The sequence below is a fragment of the Cornus florida genome, unplaced genomic scaffold, assembly GCF_030987335.1.
Source record: "Cornus florida cultivar Cherokee Brave unplaced genomic scaffold, ASM3098733v1 CherokeeBrave_3.0.0_Hap2_Chr10, whole genome shotgun sequence".
Lineage (NCBI taxonomy): Eukaryota > Viridiplantae > Streptophyta > Magnoliopsida > Cornales > Cornaceae > Cornus > Cornus florida.
The window spans coordinates 105,660,466-105,679,575 of record NW_026775580.1 but is presented as its reverse complement, the minus strand read 5'-3'; the positions used below and the strand labels follow the sequence as shown (position 1 = coordinate 105,679,575).

The 19,110-nt window shown below is 36.7% G+C and overlaps 3 protein-coding genes across 4 annotated transcripts in view; 1 reads left to right on the top strand and 2 right to left on the bottom strand.

The window, feature by feature from the left end:
* The window catches only part of LOC132276717 (E4 SUMO-protein ligase PIAL2-like), a 36,102-nt gene extending 25,675 nt beyond the window's left edge, over positions 1-10,427 (top strand). The window contains exons 15-16 of one of the 2 annotated variants that reach the window (XM_059778290.1): positions 62-838; positions 9,555-10,427. In XM_059778290.1, the coding sequence (XP_059634273.1) occupies positions 62-838; positions 9,555-10,103 (1,326 nt within the window). In that variant the 3' untranslated portion in view covers positions 10,104-10,427. Of the gene's footprint in view, positions 1-61; positions 839-9,470 lie in introns of both variants that reach the window. The other variant, XM_059778288.1, reaches the window with a different exon arrangement.
* A 363-nt stretch (positions 10,428-10,790) lies between these two features.
* Positions 10,791-12,122, bottom strand: LOC132279684 (probable WRKY transcription factor 75). Its single transcript, XM_059781712.1, has 2 exons — positions 11,616-12,122; positions 10,791-11,096 (listed from the first exon to the last, which is right to left on the bottom strand). The coding sequence occupies exons 1-2, from the start codon at positions 12,053-12,055 to the stop codon at positions 10,919-10,921; spliced, it is 618 nt and encodes a 205-aa protein (XP_059637695.1). The 5' UTR covers positions 12,056-12,122; the 3' UTR covers positions 10,791-10,918.
* A 1,276-nt stretch (positions 12,123-13,398) lies between these two features.
* On the bottom strand, positions 13,399-19,110 carry LOC132276716 (uncharacterized). The gene is made up of 7 exons (XM_059778287.1): positions 18,963-19,110; positions 18,618-18,783; positions 18,046-18,111; positions 15,474-15,548; positions 14,374-14,503; positions 14,177-14,302; positions 13,399-13,948 (listed from the first exon to the last, which is right to left on the bottom strand). The coding sequence occupies exons 2-7, from the start codon at positions 18,773-18,775 to the stop codon at positions 13,805-13,807; spliced, it is 699 nt and encodes a 232-aa protein (XP_059634270.1). The 5' UTR covers positions 18,776-18,783; positions 18,963-19,110; the 3' UTR covers positions 13,399-13,804.

The following is a 19,110-nucleotide window of genomic DNA, read 5'->3' as shown; positions in this document are numbered from 1 at the left end:
TTGGATTTACTTCTTCCATCTAGCTGTCCCAATATGAACTAATCCATTGCTTCTTGATCAGGTCTTGAAAGAGGTGGGAGGAAATGTAGTTGATGTGATTATCTCAATGGATGGATCTTGGAAGGCTGTCTTGGAAAACAATGACCATTCAGCTCAAAGACATGATGAGACCAAAATTAGTCAGCAAGAATCCTCAGGTATTATAGGAATTCCAGATCAAAGTTTTTCCACTAGCAGTAGTCTTACACATACAGAATTCAGCAATAGGTGCCAAAACCCTTCTGCTCAAATAAAGGATGACTTAAGGCTAGTAATTTACCCGATCATTTCTTCAGTCTTCTGTAGCTCAGCAGCTCTTGATACTAATTTGAGTGCCCTTAAGGTTAATAGCATTTCTAATACCCCTCCTGTTGATTTGGTGGGTCCGTCTGCTCTGAGTGATGTTCTTTCTCTGGCTCCTCATCGAGAACCAGCGAGTGTTCATGGGATAACACAACCAACAACCACCTTATTGCAGAACCAACCGTTCAATCCCAATAATTTGCATTTACAGCAGTCAGCATTTAGAAGTTCTCCAAGTGCAATGCAAACACGTCCAGCACAGGCACAGATACCTGGTTCGTGTCAACTAAGAAGAATCCCGGATACATTCATGCCCGGTGGTGCATCTCCTGCTACATTTCAAAGTGTTGCTTCCGCGGCACCCAATAAGGTTGGATATGATACACTTACTGGAGGCACAGAAAGAGAGCGACTGTTTTGTAGGTCGCATATGATTTCATTTCCAGTTTCAGACATGGTCTCATCATCACCTATGCAACAACATTCACCCATACAGGTTTGATTGGTTTACACTTCACTTTACGTTTCATTTGAGCTGATATGTTACTTATAGTGGATATTTGTGTAGAAATTTCTTGTCACGGTATGTTATTTAGGTTTTGTGGCTTGTCTCGCGATCATGTAATTAACATTATAATTGGCTCCACTAGGTTGACATTTGGGATAGATACACTGACCTCCCTAGAGGTTCGGCCTAAACACACTTGAATGAAACTTTTTGAAAATCTTGCACTGACCTTCCCTCTAACGGAAACGTCAATTTTTAGGATAATTTTACCTTTATACCCCCAATATTTTAACTTTAAAAATACTAAAATATCTTCTATTATGAAATGACCACTTTACCCACCTCTATCTTCTCCCTCTTTCATTCTCTCTCCTCTGTTCTCTCTTTTCACTACCGATCGCCACCGGCGATTGGCCACCTCCTCCCTCTCCTTCTCTCTATCGCCCAGCACCCACCCCTGTTCTCTCTCTCTCTTCAAATCAACGCAGAGACCTGCCCTTCTCTGGTTCAAATCAACACACGTGGCTGTATATATATATACAACACTGGGTTTTGAATTTCTGTTTTATTTTCATTTTCATTCTCCATTCAGCACTCTCTCTGCATCCTTGTCCACTTCAAATTCAACACTCCCAAATCAGCAGTTTGGGTTAGGGTTTCAATATCCATTCCAAACAACAATAGCGAAATTGAATGATGCACAATAGTTCAACCCATATATGCACAATGGCCTATCCTTTTGAACGCTTTTCAATACATTTTACTTATCAAAAAAAAAAAGAAGCTATGTTCAAATTGGAGATTAAAGAATCGAAGGATGTACAATGGAGCCACAATCCCAATGAAACTCCCTCACATTCTTTCCGAATCAAGCCCTTCTTTGTCTCTGTAGAGCCACAATCCTTACATATCGAATAATTATACAAAAAAGGATACATACAACTCAAATTCAACGTGTGCTGGCACTCCCTCTCAAGCCAAATCGGTCTGGAATTGGGAAAACTTTTACCATCCGTCACCACCCGATTCTGAGTTCTTTCATCCTTATAGTCGTACTACAATAGTTCAACCATATATATATATATATATATATATATATATTATAAACTTGAAAGGAAAGAAATATGGAATAAACCTTTTCTCTATATTAGCACCCAATTCACAAGTTTACATGGGTTCTCTTTATAGGAGAGAATACACGCACATAACTAGCTGACCTAATTAATAATTTCCTAATTTACAGCATTTGACCAATATTCTATTTACAACAAATATCCTCAAAATATTAAATTTACAGCTAATAATATTTGATAGTATTACTACCGAATTTTTCCTTTTCAACACTCCCCCTCAAGCTGGTTTGAAGATATCCTCCATAGTCAGCTTGCCAATTAGTCTGTCGAATTGTCTTGTAGGAAGTCCCTTTGTAAGTACATTTGCAACTTGCTCGGTAGTAGAAATGTACGGCATACAGATTAATCCTTTTTCGAGCTTTTCCTTGATGAAGTGTTTGTCTACCTCTATGTGCTTTGTTCTGTCATGAAGCACTGGATTGTGAGCGATCGAAATAGCATTTTTATTGTCACAGTACAATTTCATAGGCAACGTATTAGAGACCTTTAATTCATCCAATAGTCTCTTAATCCATAACACCTCACAAATTCCATGAGCAATTGATCTAAACTCGGCCTCTGCGCTGCTTCTTGCTACTACATTCTATTTTTTACTCTGCCAGGTGACAAGGTTATCCCCAACAAAGGTGCAGTAGCCAGAAGTTGACTGTCTATTAAAAGCACTCCTAGCCCAATCCGCATCAGTATAGTCTTTAACTTGCAAATGCCCACTGTTTTTTAACAGTAGACCTCTTCCAGGAGTCCCGTTTAGGTATCTGAGAATTCTGTAGACTGCATCAAAGTGTTCTCGTCCAGGTGAATGCATGAACTGGCTAACCATGCTGACTGCAAAAGCTATATCTAGACGTATATGTGACAAATAGATCAGTCTTCCAATAAGTCTTTGATACTGCTCTCTATTAATAATTTCTTCATCTTTAGAAGGCTGCAGCTTAAGGTTGGGCTCAATGGGTGTCTCGGCTGGTTTACATCCTAGCAGACCTGTCTGACTAAGTAAGTCAAGAACATATTTACGTTGATTCACAAATATACCTTTTTTGGATCTAGCGAACTCCATTCTAAGAAAGTATTTTAATGCACCCAAATCCTTGATCTCAAAGTCAGCAGCAAGTCTCTTTTTCAGTCTTTCCAATTCTTCATTGTCATTACCTGTTAAGACTATATCATCCACATAGACAATTAGCACTGCAACCTTGCCTTCTCTACTGTTTAGAACATGGTATGGTCAGCTTGGCTCTGACAGTAGCCACAATTCTTCACAGCTCTCCCAAATCTCTCAAACCAAACTCTAGGGGACTGTTTGAGACCATATAAAGATTTTTTCAGTCTACAGACTTTATTAGGTCCCAATTTTCCCTCAAACTCAGGTGGTAGATTCATAAAGACCTCCTCCTCAAGATCTCCATTTAAAAAGGTATTTTTTACATCTAACTGGTGTAATGGCCAGCTGAAATTCACAGTCAAAGATAACAAAATTCTGATTGAGTTTATCTTGGCTACAGGAGCAAAAGTTTCCTGATAATCAATTCCATAGGTCTGGGTGAACCCTTTTGCTACTAGTCTTGCCTTGTACCTCTTTATGCTACCATCAGCTTTACATTTCACAGTAAAGACCCACTAAAGACCCACTTGCAGCCTAAAGTTCTTTTCTCCTTAGGTAAATCAACTATCTCCCAAGTACCACTTCTTATAAGAGCATTCATCTCTTCCATCACTGCTAACTTCCAATTCGGATTATCAAGAGCTTCCTGAATGTTTCTCGGGACAAACAAATGTGAGATTGTTGAGGTAAAAGCCCTATGAGTATGAGAGTTTTTCATAAGAAAGGTTTTTGGCAATGGGATATTTTGGATTTGGATATTTGATTCGAATACCTTTCCTAACAGCTATAGGAATATCAAGGTCTGATGGTTCTTGGTTAGGAGAAACAATAGGAACTGAAGATGAGTTAGGAACAGAATTACTGGAGGTTGAGATTGATCATTTCCAAGAGGAATAGGCTGACTTTGACTCTTTTGATGAGGTATTCTCCGAGTATAAACCAGAGGCTCAGTATTGGGAACTTTAGTACCCGGTTGTAGTAATTCTTCCCCTGTTTCAAATATAGTAATGTTTGGCACTATATGACCAGGATTCCCTTCATTGTTTTCATTGGTTTTATCACATTGTTCCTGACTTTAAATTTCGGGAATAACAGTAGGATGAGGTGAATGAGTCAAAATCACATTTGGTAAAGGAGTAGGAGATAAATCCCAAAAATTTTCTTCCATCACCTCATTCTCCCCCTGAAGAGAATTTTTGGGACAGTAGGATTTATTTTCAAGGAAAGAGACATCCATACTTACATAAAATTTTCTTGTTTGGGGATTATAGCACTTATATCCCTTTTGATTAGAAGCATACCCTATGAAAACACATTTTTCAGCTCGTGGATCAAGTTTGGACCGAGTATTATTGGGTATATGAACAAAAGCTATGCAGTCAAAAACCTTTAGAGGTAAATCCGAGTATATACTTGATAATGGAAAAATTCTTTTGAAACATTCTAATTGCGTGCTATATTTTAAAACACGTGAAAGCATTCTATTAATCAAATACGAAGCTGTTAAAACAACTTCCCCCCAAAGATATTTTGGAACATTCATTGAAAACATTATAGCACGAGCCACTTCAAGTAAATGTTTAAATTTTCTTTCAGCAATTCCGTTTTGTTGAGGGGTATCCACACATGTAGACTGATGATGGATACCATTTTCTTTCAAAAAACTCCCCAAAATTTCATTAAATTACTCGGTTTCATTATCAGTGTGAAAAATGCTAATTTTTGCTTGAAACTGAATTTCAACCATTGTGTAAAAATTTTTAAATTTTTTTTCAACCTCAGACTTTTCATTCATCAAATAAACCCAACATAAACAGGTATGATCATCTATAAAAGTAACAAACCATTTTTTCCTAGAGATAGTAGTGACTCTTGAAGGTCCCCAAACATCACTTTGTATTAAATAAAATGGTTTTGAAGAAGTATAAGGTTTTGGCAAATAAGTAGTACGATGACTCTTAGATAAACAATAACTTTCACAATAGAACGATGAACAATCCAAACCTTTAAATAAAGTAGGAAACAAATGTTTAAGATATGGAAAGTTAGGAGGTCCTAGTCTTAAATGCCAAGACATTATTTGTTCATAAACATAGTTAGAACTAACACTACTAAGGCCCTGAACCTTTTTATTATGGGAGAAGTTCCCATCAAAGTAGTAAAGTCCATCTATTATCTTAGCACTGCCAATCTTCTTCCTCGAGCTCCGGTCCTGAAATTCACAATAAGAATCACAGAAAATTACACAACAATTAGATTCTTTGGTTAGTTTACTCATAGACAAAAGGTTACAGGCTAGTTTAGGGACATGGAGAACATATTTAAGATCTATATTCTCGGATAATTTTATCAAACCTTTTCCTGCAATAGGTGAAAAACTACCATCTGCAATTCTAATTTTTTCAAGGCCAGAACATGGTGAGTAAGTGCTAAAAAGATTGGAAAGGCTAGTCATATGATCAGAGGTTGCGGAATCAATGATCCATGGAGTATAATTTAAACAACAAGAAAGGGCAATAAGTGCACTACTTGTTTGTGCAAGAGAAACACTAGGAATACCAGATGAGGAATTAAATTTCAGCAGCTTCAGAAGGTGATCCATCTGCTCCTTGCTTAAGGGACTTGTCTCAACTTCATTAGCAGTAGGAACCGCATGCCTATTTCTGTCACCAGGCTTGCTACTCTTCCAATTCGCTGTTTTCTAGCAGGTCTCCCGAGTATGGCGCGGTTTGTTGCAGAAGTCACACCAGACCCGTGGCTTCTCTTCAGTTTTTCGCTGAAAATTGACTGCTTTATGAGCAGCAGTCTCTGCAACAATAAGGGCAGAACTCTCAACAGGTCCGCTGGTAGTCTTCTTCCCCAACATTACATGTCTGCGACTCTCTTCTCTTCGAACCTCAGCAAACACTTCACCAATTGGAGGAAGTGGAGTCCTGCCAATGATCCATCCTCTTACTTCATCAAATTCCACGTTGAGCCCAGCAAGGAATTTGTAAATGCGATGAACCTCCACGGTCCGTTTGTAGTGATTGGCATCTTCAGTGGATTTCCATTCATAATCATTGAACAGATCCATGTCCTGCCAAAGGCGTTTCAATGATCTTCCTGTCGAATCTCACCAAGTTTTAGAGTCAATTCGTAGATCTGAGACTGATTTCCCAAATCAGAGTACATCTGATTTACATTGCCCCAGAGCTCCTTGGTCGTGGAGTAGCACATATAGTTGGAACAAATATCCTAGTCCATGGAGTTCACAAGCCAAGTCATCACCATTGAATTTTCTGCATCCTAGGTCACGTACGTTGGGTCCTCTGATGCTGGTGCCTTCTTGTCTCCTGTCAGGTACCTTATTTTTCCCTGCCCTTTGATGTACATCTGAACAGACTGGGACCACCGTAAATAATTGTCACCATTAAGGCGAATATTGGTGATCTGAACTGAGTGAGAATCGGTACTGGGGGCTTGGGTTGTCGGATTGGTTGACTGGGTTGTGATAGGCGAGGTTGACATAGAGGAAACGTCAGATATGGCTAATCAACGAAGAAATTGGGCAGAAAAGAAAATTAGGGTTTTTTTTTTAGGGTAGCTCTGATACTATATAAACTTGAAAGGAAAGAAATATAGAATAAACTTTTTCTCTGTATTAGCACACAATTCACAAGTTTACACGGGTTCTCTTTATAGGAGAGAATACACGCACATAACTAGCTGGCCTAATTAATAATTTTCTAATTTACAGCATTTGACCAATATTCTATTTACAGCAAATATCCTCCGAATATTATATTTACAGTTAATAATATTTGGTAGTATTACTACCGAATCTTTCCTTTTCAACATATATATATATATATATATATATATATATATATATATATATGTAACTATTAGATATATATAAAAACCAATATAGGCTATGAAAAAATTAGCGATGTTCAGATCGTAAAAGAAAAGAATCAGATCAGAGAAACATGAGAAACTAGAAAATGGCGACCATATTCTCCAAAATTGTTCATCGCCTTTCCATCTCAAATCAGAATGCTGGAACCGCTAACGTCACCACCATATCAACAGTGTCAACAGAAAGGGTAACGAAGCATACACAGCTTCAATCAAGCACTCAAATTTCACTATGGGTCTATATGTGGGTTGAACTATTATATATGGGTTAAATCTTTGTTCTGTTGAAATTTGATTTTCAATTGTGTTGTTGGTAGTTTGGTTGTAGAGAGCGAGTGGGTGGAGGAGGAAGAGAGAAGGGGTGGTCAGTTGTGGGTGGAGAGAGAAGTTATTTTTGGTAATTAAATGTCATTACAAGGGTAATAAAGTCATTTCAGATAGAGGGATTGGCATTGTTCAAATATATAGATATTTTTATATAACAGTGGAGTAAAATCCTCCACCAATCACTTTGCCTCCTTTGACTATTTACCTTCTATATTATCTTATATTTACCATGCCTATATATAGGCCTTTTGTATTCAAGCAATATATAGATCTGAATAATAGAAATGTAGCCCTTAGTGGCTCTTTGTCCATTGATGTAGGCCTTAGTGCCGAACCATTTATATGCATGTGTTCTCCATCTTTCTCTCTTCCCTTTTCTTATTTGCATTTTTTATTTCCACATCCAAATTTAACATGGTATCAGAGCATCAATCCTAAATCGATCATCACAGAGAGTTTGAGGGGGGAGTATGGAAATTATTATCATGAAGCATATTCTCTGTCTTCACATTCTTTTCCCGGCATAGTTTCGGTAATTTCCAGGCATTGTTCCGGCCAATTTCCCGGCTTTGTTCCGGTCATTTCTCGGCGTTGTTCTGGCCATTTTCCCGGCATTGTTCCGGCCTTTTCTTGGCTTAGTTTCGGCCCACTTCCCGGCATAGTTCCGGTACAGTTTCACCAGCAAGATCCGGTCATTTTTCCCCAACGAGTTCCGGTTTATTTTCCCTGGCAAGATACGACCAATTTCGTGGCTTTGTTCTGAACACCTTCCCATCATCTTTGGAGGTGTTTCTTTGGCAAGTTGGGCATTCATGATATTCATGCTCTAACTTGAGGGGGAGTGTTGAAATATATAGATATTTCTATAAAATGGTGGAGCAAATCACCACCAATCACGGTGCCTCCTTTGACTATTTCACCCTTCTATATTCTCTTATATTTACCATGCCTATATATAGGTTCTTTGTACTTGAGGCTTGAGCAATATATAGATATTTCTATATAACGGTGGAGCAAAATCACCACCAATCACGGTGCCTCCTTTGACTATTTCACCCCTTCTATATTCTCTTATATTTACCATGCCTATATATAGGTTCTTTGTACTTGAGGCTTGAGCAATATATAGATCTGAATAATAGAAATGTAGCCCTTAGTGGCTCTTTGTCCATGGATGTAGACCTTAGTGCCGACCATGTATATGCCTGTGTTCTCCATCTTTCTCTCTTCCCTTTTCCTATTTGCATTTCTTATTTCCGCATCCAAATTTAATGGGCATTTTAGTCGGATCATGCAATTTTTTAAAATAGAACTGACTGAGTAGTATTATCTTAGGAGATCCTATTATACATGGATGATTATTTCATAATTATTAGTTAAAGATTTTGGTCTATTGCATGTAGATTCAATCACTTATTTGGCTGTAATTTTCTTTTTCATTTTCCCCCCTTTCTACCCTGTTCATTTAAGACCTGTGAACCAATATATGATGGGTCCATAAGAGTAAAGATTGATGTTGATTCAGTAAACTTATTTTGCACTAGTTCTTAGAAGCAGTTCCTATCTGGAGGTTTGAAGAAAACAAGCAGGTGTTGTTTAGGATCTCCTGGACACAGCTAGCTATGTTTGGTGGTTTAAGACACTTGTGCTTGGTAAATGGAAGCCAGAAACGTGAAGGTCCAAAAAGCTGCAAATTCCTTAAATCAAATTTTTTTTTGCCTTTTTCCCTTTCTTTCCGAAACCAGCACTTTCTTCTTCATTATTTACCAACCAGGTGAATCTATATACCTGGAGTACCTTGTTGACTTTTTCTTTTAGCTCTCACAAACAGCCCCCTGTGAATTTAATGTATCTGTTTGCCCCATAAGGTGGTTGTGTAGGAGAGTTGTTGGATAAGCCATGAGAAATAGTTCTAGTGACAGATGGAAACCATTTTTACTGAAGTTTCTCTTGAACATTCTTATAATTCTGCGGAGTTTTTTTTCCTTCCATTTTTTTTTCCTTTTCCAATGGGTAAATCACACACACACACACACACACACAACTATTATTGTCCCATGTGAGACTCCAACCCTTAACCTTGCATAATACTGATGTATAGCACTTTTCTGTTTCTTTCTGTTTTGCCCTCTTAAAACAAAATATTTTGTCATCACAGAATATGCTGTCAGTCCAACAGGCTGTTGATCTTGCTCAAAGCTCAGGTGCTTACAGTGTCTCCTACATGCCTTCGTTGATGCAGCAAAAACAGCAGCACTCAAACCTTCCAAGCATGAGGATGACTCAAGCCGTGAACCTATCTCAAAACTTTGTTCATCAATCTATTCCTGCCCCTTCGGTGCAGGTTCAGCAACACAGTGGTGGTAATCAAGTCACTGGGACTGCTCAGCCACCAGCTCAGATTTCAAGAGCACCACCATCAGTTCCAGTTCAGCTTGCACCATCAAGGACAGGCTCGGCATTCTCTCTTGACATGGTTACTGAGCCGCTAAGAAAAACAGGTGAACAACAAGAGAATGTGGGAGGGGCAACACAGCAGATCTCAAGGAGCGATGGTTTGGCAGCATTGGCATCAGAGCAGAACTGGAGGCCCTCTGGGAGAATGAGGGGAAGCCTCACAGGTGAAGCTTATTCTGCTGCATTTAGACAGTTCATATTTCAACCAACCCAACCTGCTCAAGCTTCCCAACCGCTTCCTAATCTGTCGACAAATCCTGCTCCCTTGACTAATCAACATAACCAGTTCTCAGATTGCTTTGCAAACCCAACCAAATATAGGAAATGCAACTAATATTCCATGGAGCTTGGTCACTTTACCCTAATGTTTTTTTGCCGATGGTTGCTTAAATGGTTATCTGAAGGTAATTGAGCAGCTCCTTTATATTATGCGAACTTTTTTTGATCTGCATGGCATGTTCGTACCATGGTCTACAATATATAATAGTTGTTTGTCATTACATGAGATGATCAATTGCTTTGATTAGGATATAGTGGTTAACCTGAGATACATGATAGCGGACAAATGCTCATGGTTGTACAGTACACAGAATGAGCTGGTTTTTGTTCAAGTAAAAGCAATTTCAGGCTCAATTTTCTTACTTTATTTTTCCTTTTGTGTGTGTTGTGTGTGTGTTCTCAGTGGGGTTAAGTCTGGGTGCCTTCGACCCATTTATTGATTGCATTTTGTTCAATATATCCTATAGTTTTAGCATATAGAAAGTCCAAATACCGAACTGTGCTGGATGAAAAATAGTGCCCATCTGTTTACCATACATGTGGTTATTCACAAAGAAACATTATAGAGGGGCCCATGTCCATGATAGGATTTGCAAAAATTCGATGATATATTCGCTGAATTTTGCAGTTTATTTATTCTCTTTGATGAAGATTATGAATGGTTAGCAAACTCAGATACAAAAGCTTACTGCTATATATATATATATATATATATGATAAATTAACAATGATGTTAAATTTAGCCCATTTACATATATAAAATCCACAATAGATTCTCTTGCACAAGTATATGATGTTAAATTTGTCCATTTACATATATAAAGTCCACAATAGATTCTCTTGCACTACCACATGGCAATTGCTTTGAGTTTAGAAGCTAGAGAGGAACTGCATTTGCTTCAGAAGAGGACTTAGGGTTTCCATCAGCTTCTCACAAGGATGATTGTGAATTCCCTCGTACGTTGTAACAACGATGCTAGTGTCCTTTGACAACCTTTGGACCTGTTTCTTCACATTGCAAGTGTGATGCGTGCAGCGATAGTAGCTCCTAAAAATAAGATGTTATTGAGCAACTGAATGAAACCATCGTATAATTCTACTGAAAATTCACAATTCCAAAATAAAATTAGATGAAGGGAAACATTAAAATTAGCCATCTAATCGGCTTTAAAATTGATGTGACCAGTCATGACCTTTTAGAAATTTAAGAAAAATCACTATCCAAAAAAAAAAAAAAAAAGAAAAAAGAAAAATCAGTTCAACAGTGACTAACAACCATAATTTTTAGACTCATTAAAGTACTGATGAAAAGTGCTAAACCTTGATCTAGTCAACATTGTTAATATCTCAATAAATTTCTAAACCAAACAAATATATCTTCTTAGCAAAAGGTAAATACATCACCAAATAAAAGCTCATAATGCAAAAGAAACATGTAATTTAACGTGTGATTTCTCATAAAATATGCCATGCATCGTAAAGAAATGAGAATATATGTTGATCAATTTTCCGAAACACAAAAATAAAATAAAATAATTGTCAATCAATTAGTGTATATAGTGCTCACCTGGGATAAATGCTATTCTTGACAGATTTCTGTCCATATTTTCTCCAACGATAACCATCATCGAGAATGTCATCAGCACTTTTAGTTTGGAAGGCGAATCGAGGAAGGGTTGATTTTTTCATCCTACTAGTACTAGTTGATCTCCTTATAATTCCATCTCTATTATTGTCCTTCTCTTCTTGATCAGCTATATAATTAACATGAGATGTACTGGTGGTGTTTAAAGAAGCACTTTGAGACAATGGCTTTTGGTTGTTGAGCCCAGTAGTTGGACAAGAGAGAAGGCTAACCCAGTGTATGTCTGGAAGGGCTTCATCATGTTGAGTTTGTGGAGGAAGTGAGGGAGTACCGAAGAGGTAAGATGGGCTGTTGGGTGGTGGCAGCAGTGGCGGTGATGGTAGCGGTGGTGGTAGTGGTGGTGGTGGGACTTGTTTTTCCATGAGAGGGCTCCACTGAAGAATAAGAGAGGAATTGAGAATGTTTGACAATATTGTGTATATATATATAGAAAGGTGGTGGAGGGTTAGAAGGTGTTGGACATATATACCTACATATTATATTCTATATATATAGAGAGAGAGAGAGAGGGGTTGTTCTTTAGAAATAGAAGTAAAAGTCCTAGATGGATGTGTTCTCTTGCACCCAAGCTAGCTATATTAAGGCCAACTACATCACCTACTTCTGTTGAACTGCCCCTAAGTAAAAGGAAACGTGCCCAACTTACATGTTTCGTTATCATCAAAGCATAGCACAGCATGCATGCTATATTGGGTATTAGCCTCTTACCAACACAAAGCATACATTAGTATTAGACTCTCTCTCCCTCTCTCTCCCTCTCTCTCTCTCTCACACACACACACATTGGCAAATTGAAGCAATAGTGACTCCATCATCGGCCTAGGAGGAGACATGTCCTAAGTGCCACAAATTTTTGTATTTGATAACATACCGTTTACCAACCAATCCACAATGTAAAAAAAAGGACTTGGTTTGACCGGTTTAGTTGACCTCATCAAACTCACAGTATAGTATTTTTTATTATAATGGCTTCGTTCTTGAATATTTCACACGAATTAAATGTTCCTTGACATTACATGGAGGTGGATTTTTGCTGAAATCAATGGGGCCAACTCAATCACTAGGCGTTGGAGTCGCAAGTAATTCAGTCACACAAGACCCCACCCACATTACCTCAACTTCCATTTGTTGTTTAATATGCACTCTCTATTTATTTGATGCAGGCTGCTACAAATATATTGAATTTAAGTCGAATTAACATATGCTTTTTTTTAAAGGGGAAGGGAAGGGAAGGGGAGGGGAGGGTGAAGGCTTGAATATGGACTCTCACACTCGAACATCACGGCACTTACAGATTTATTAAATTTAACCTACGTATATTTTTCAACACAGGTAAATCAAAACAGCTAATAAATTCGCTTGTGTGTTTACTAGAGCCCCAGATCCAGATAGTCTAATAGACATATATAAGGTGCGGTGTTAAATTTAACTGTTGCAGCAGTTCTATGCATCTAATTTGCTACATCGTTTGTAAAAAACTTGAATGGGCATATTGAAAACCCAATTTAGGAAATCAAAACAAACAAGATGAACAAACCTCAAGAGGCAAATATTCTTAAAAGAACATAATCAAGAAACATCACCTAAAACATTTGCAAAACTTATCATCTTCATCACCCATGCCCAACACATTCACATCAATTCATTGCACCCTCCAGTCACACGTAGCTATGAGTTAGATTGAGTCAATCAGCTGTAACACAAATTTACAAACACATTCTCTCAACTGATTCAATCATTATCATCTCATTTTCCCCAGACAAATAAGGGGAAAAAGATGGAACCCAAATAATCATCACATATATTGTTCTAAGAACTACCAGACAGATATACTTTGACAAGCCAGCTAAACAGAAAATTAAGGATCAAGGCCTAGAGGATTTTTCCGCATTTTATATCCTCATTCTATTCATGCCCGCAGCATCTTTGTTGGCATTCTGCAGCCTACTCTTCCTGTGATTATCTAATTTTCTAGTATGATAGGCAAAATTGATTCTATTTCCTGAAAAACAAAAACATGTTTTCTGATCCATTAACTGATACATATTATCCACAATAATGTTCTTAAAGGAATCTTATTTGAAGATTAAAGATGAAAAATGATAGAGGCTTCAGCTGATGATCATCTTGTTAAGGTATTCAGCTTGCTCGGGGAAATACTCCATCAGTTCATCCTTTGTCACCCAAACATAATCCTCACACTTCCCAATCGGAACCTTGTTGGTTGCAATCACTTGAGATTTAAAGAAGAAGCGCTGACAAAATGACCAAAATTTGAAGAAATGAACCTTAGAAAAAAAAACTTCTCAATACTCAGCAGAAAGGCAAAGCAATAAAAGCACATTATACAGCTTATTATAAAAGGAGAAACTATGAGGATGAATTTTTTAAGTAAATACTAATGGAGAAGGCTGTCTGAAGTATAAATACTAACTATATAGACAATAAAGCCTGTAAAATGAAAGAGTCGGTAATTTCTTTACCTTAAAAGATGGAACATCCTGTGCATTCTCGGTAGGCTGTATAACCATATGGCCCATTGGAGCATTTCCGACAAAATATGTGTGGGAAAGATCTCCAATGACAGATTTTAATGCAGACTCTGCACACTATAGATCTGAAATTTATAAATTTCAATAAGAAGACAAGAAGAAGAAAAGTTCTATGAATCAACTATCACCTTGCGCAACGTCTCCTCAGATTCATAAATTTTTTCCGGAAAATGCCAGACGGGCTTCCCATCCAGAGTCCCATATGCCTTACCATATATGATGAGATAAAGTCTTCTGTCAAGCGCTCTATTTAATGACCTTCAACACAGAGCAAATGTTAAAAAAAAATTCTAGTAGCTGGAGCGTATACAAATACCAAGAAAATTTCATTTTTAAAGTAATTATCACTATATTAAACGGCTAGATAATCCATTGTCTTTAAATCATTCATTTCCCATTGGTTGAAAAAAGTTTTGCTCTCACAGTTTCTTATTCCCAATACATTATAACCATGTACTGCAAACAATAGTCAACAGGAGTATTTGAAATTTTCCAGCATAATGATACATTACTGAAGCTGAGGTTACTTCTGTGCAAACCAATTCCCATGTGTCAGTGACATAAAGCAACTATGGAACTTCCTAATAAATGACAGCATTTGCCAAGGGAATATCTACCATTGTTTTAATTCATTAACAAAGGTATTTCAAAGAAGTCAGCAAATGCATTTGCAGTGCCAATAAAACGCCACTTAAGCAGGGCTGTCCCAGGTGAAAAACCAACAAATTTTGATGAAATGTTTCATCAATATACATACGGACATAAATACAGTTTTACAGGCCTTAAAGGCAATGTGACATGCTATTGCCCTAACTACCCAAAATCTTTAATTCTGAAACAGACCTATAACTAAATTACAAAAAATTTATCTCCATATTATTAAGAATGCAAAGAAATCAAATTTAAAACAAGATCAAAGTGAAAATGGGCCAAAGAATATCAAATTTTAGTGATCGTTAATCAATCAATCTCCAGCAACTTCCGTAGCGTAATAACGGAACATTTTTTTAAATCTAAGAACTGCACCGCTTTAAGATGTTGCCACGCCTAACAAACAGAAAGAATGAGAAGAAGGCACTGGTGTGGTGTTGAAAAACACATTCTCCTCAAGTTGAATATACAAGTGCTTAAAGTTGAGTAACAAGATTTGCTTGAAGTGTAGCATCTTTATTCAACTTTAAGAAGGAAAATAATCAGTTTCTTGTACATCAACAAATTTATTTTGTACCTTCTATCATTAGTTTTGTCAGCTTCAGTGACCCGAGGAGCTGGTACATAATCCATTTGATAATTGGTGTTACCCCTGTATGCAAACATAGGATTATACCATATTAGTTGAATACAGCTAAAATTTCACGTCTGCTTGGTAGGAAGAGAGTGCTCTTCCATAAATAACATAAATAGTGAGTGTAACTACATACTGCAGCAAACTTCACCAAAATTCAATCTCACTAAATAAAAAAGTTTCACATCTGGTTTTGTAACACCGACACATAATAGGATGGAGGAGGAGAGTGATCTTCCATAAATAACCAAAACTAGTGAGTGTAAGGACATGTTGCAACAGCTTTCACCAAAAAATCAAATTTTTATTCTTTTTGGATATTTTTTTTTTTAAGCTTAATTTCATTGATTGTTTCAGAACACCTAGTTTCCGATAGCATCAATATTTTTGAAGTTGAAAGAAAAAAACACTTGAGGTCTTAGATTGAGCTGAACTCTGCACCTTACCAAAATGGAAATGGTTGAGCTAACACTTAACAGTTGGTGGTGATAAAATCATTCACTTCCTGAGCAACAAAGATATATGATTACGATTATGCTAAAATCCCAAAAAATCCAAGGTTCCTGAGTTATATTAATTGGAAGGTGCACTACCTACTTCAGATAGCCCTTAGTTCCAAGAGAAGAATAAATCTCGAGAATCATATTCTGTTATAAGGCTTACTTATCAGAAAAAAAAAATATTCTGTTAATAGTCTCATAGCTAGATCACTTCATATTGGTCCCAACTAAGATGTTGATGCAGCAATGCACAACAAATAAAATAATTCTACCATGAAGTTGCATCTGCTGTGAGGATTTCTCGACATGATGCAGGATATGCACAAAAAAAAAAAAAAAAAAAAAAGGAGGAATACTCCACGGCATGGTTCACAACCACAGGAACAGTCATCGACTTGGTGGTTAGAGATGTGATTCAGCCACATATCAGAATTGGGAGATACGCAAAAATATATTACATGGAGAACTTAGAAAATCTTATAATATAAAATGAAAATTTTAAAGCATAAGAATATCATCTAAGGTATTAATAACACGTAATTGCCTTATTCTGGCAACAATATCACAAAACAATCATATATTCTGGAAGTTGATAATTTGTCTTTTCTTATTTAACCATATCATGGATCTACAATGATCTAATGACGATTAATTATCATATATACCATTTTAAAAATACAAATAAATTGAAAATATGCATAAATTATCACACATCTAGGATATAATTACACTTGAATCTTTGGCAAATTAAAAATATCTACATAATCATAGCCATTGAACTTAAATTCAAAAAACATAGTTTTATTTCTCTTTATTATTATTATTATTTTTTTTCTTTTTTTGGTATTAGAACCTAACTGCTCAAGTATCAAACCTTGATATACTATTGATAGGGGGAGGGAGACTTTGATGATTGAAGATGAGAGTTAGAATATGGAAGACAATAAATGGGTTTGAGAAATGAAGGCAATTGAGAATGTATGTGTGATGGATTGGGTTACTGTATTTACCCAAATGCAGAGTGCTTGCTAATGCAAAAGGTAAGATATTTTGCAAACGGAAGGGCGAGGTGACTATATCTCACACGACTAATGGAAAAACAGAGACAATTAATACGAGATGGCAACTTATTGGGGTATATTTGCAAGCTCACATAATACAATGAGGTCTTGTTTACTCATGACCCCATCGTAACACTCAATGATACTAGCGATTTTAGACTAATTTAGACCCACAAAACACCTCCACCAGCACAATCACCAATAAGTAATATACCATCTCTACTTACAACTTAAATACATATATATATGTATAATTTATTGAAGAGTTAATGATGAATGCATTATTTCAAATCTCTTCTATTAAGAACAAAAATATATACTAAATTTGTTACATTTCCAGAATATAAGGTGTTAAGCACTAAGAAGAATTTTGAAAATAAATGAATACAATCACCACAGAGTTGCAAATCTATTTAGAGAAAAAAGAACTTAATTTACATAACGTAGCACATACATGAATTTTGAAAATGCAAAACCAAATCACCACAGAATTGCCGATATGTAATGCAAAAACACACCAAGAAAATCTATAACTCACAGGAAATCAAATACACACATGGAGAGTCGACATGGCAAATTAGGATTCATCTAACCAACTAAAAATGGACCAATGGGGTATTTCATTGGCTCATACACTGCATCTAGATTCTAGACTAACCCATATTGTGCATTAAAAATTTTGTTCCTCCCCTAACCATTTTGAGTGGAGACTAGTCCTACATGCGTGCAATCATCACAAACCACATTCATTGGACAAGCCTGTGCGAATCAGATATGAGACGTCTAGTTCCTAAACCATTGGGTTGGACTGTCGTACGCTTTAGCTACTATGTGGTTTGACAATTAGTATTATATGCTTCAATATATATATATATATATATTTCAGAACCTAGAGGAAACTGATAATGCATAAAACTAAAAAGGAGTAAAATCAACCAATGTAACAAATTTTACCTAGCATCAGATTTATGCAAGAACTTATCAGGATATACCCGCCGATATTGCTGTCCCCACCGGAATCTGTACACATCCAGAATAAGTAAAAAACAAAGTTTTAAAATCACTGGCTGTAATAACTAATGAAAAATAATAAACCATAACTGTAGCACCACAGGAAAAAGCTGCAGCAATATTTGATTTAACCCAACATTTGGTTGTGAATGTAGAAGAAACAGTCAAAAAATAATTTAAAATAAAATTTACACATCCTGTGTTCTGTTGTCTTAGTCTCATAAAATCAAATATTCAACTGAACTAAGCCAAGAAGTTGTGCACTATGATCGGTTTAGTGGGTATAATCCAATCAATCCACATAGCAAACCAAAATTATTCACTGATCCTCTATTTCTGAGCTGAGTAACAAATGGATTCATAAAACTTCTATCGTCTGAATTTCCAGAAAATGCAAATCACTACTAAGCTAACCAATAAGAAATATAAGGGTTTGAAATTATAATTCCTTCTAATTTTTGCTCATTTTCTGGGAAACCAAACGGAGAAAACAATAGTACGATTAGAAAACTTACGAGAATTCTTGAAAAGCGTAGACAACTGGGTCGATTTTTGGGACAACGACAGGTAGTCTCTCGAAGAGCACAGAAGCGACGATCTTGTCACTGTTTGATGTGCAAAACCCTCGCGTTGATATGAGAGAGCGAGCCAACGTTGTACACGATCTCTGCATTTCCGAACCTAGAAGGCGGCCAAAGTCCTAAGTGATTGTTATATATAATTTGTGTACATATATGTATATATAGTTTATATATGATTCATCGTGTATGATACAAATGTATGAGCCCAGCTTAAACCCTAAATAAGCTGCTAACGCATAGTGTGTAGAAAGAATGAGGGAGCGTGAACGAACATTTTACCTGAATCTGAAGATGGAAAGCAATAGGTTTTACCAGTGACCGGATATCAACGTTGGAGAGTCTAGGGTTTCCTCATTCCTTTGGCTTTCTTATGAACAGGTCTTCTCGGTTTTAAGTTACGTCTCCATTCCCTAAGATAAATAAATAA

What these genes read in the sequence shown, in the direction of transcription:
- LOC132279684 (XM_059781712.1), bottom strand. Translation starts at nt 12,055, where the DNA reads ATGGAAAAACAAGTCCCACCACCACCACTACCACCACCGCTACCATCA. An exon ending in AAGAATAGCATTTATCCCAG is followed by an intron (nt 11,097 to 11,615) that starts GTGAGCACTATA and finishes TCTTATTTTTAG; the next exon opens with GAGCTACTATCGCTGCACGC.
- LOC132276716 (XM_059778287.1), bottom strand. Translation starts at nt 18,775, where the DNA reads ATGCAGAGATCGTGTACAACGTTGGCTCGCTCTCTCATATCAACGCGA. An exon ending in CTGAGGAGACGTTGCGCAAG is followed by an intron (nt 14,303 to 14,373) that starts GTGATAGTTGAT and finishes TCAGATCTATAG; the next exon opens with TGTGCAGAGTCTGCATTAAA. An exon ending in AGGATGTTCCATCTTTTAAG is followed by an intron (nt 13,949 to 14,176) that starts GTAAAGAAATTA and finishes TCATTTTGTCAG; the next exon opens with CGCTTCTTCTTTAAATCTCA.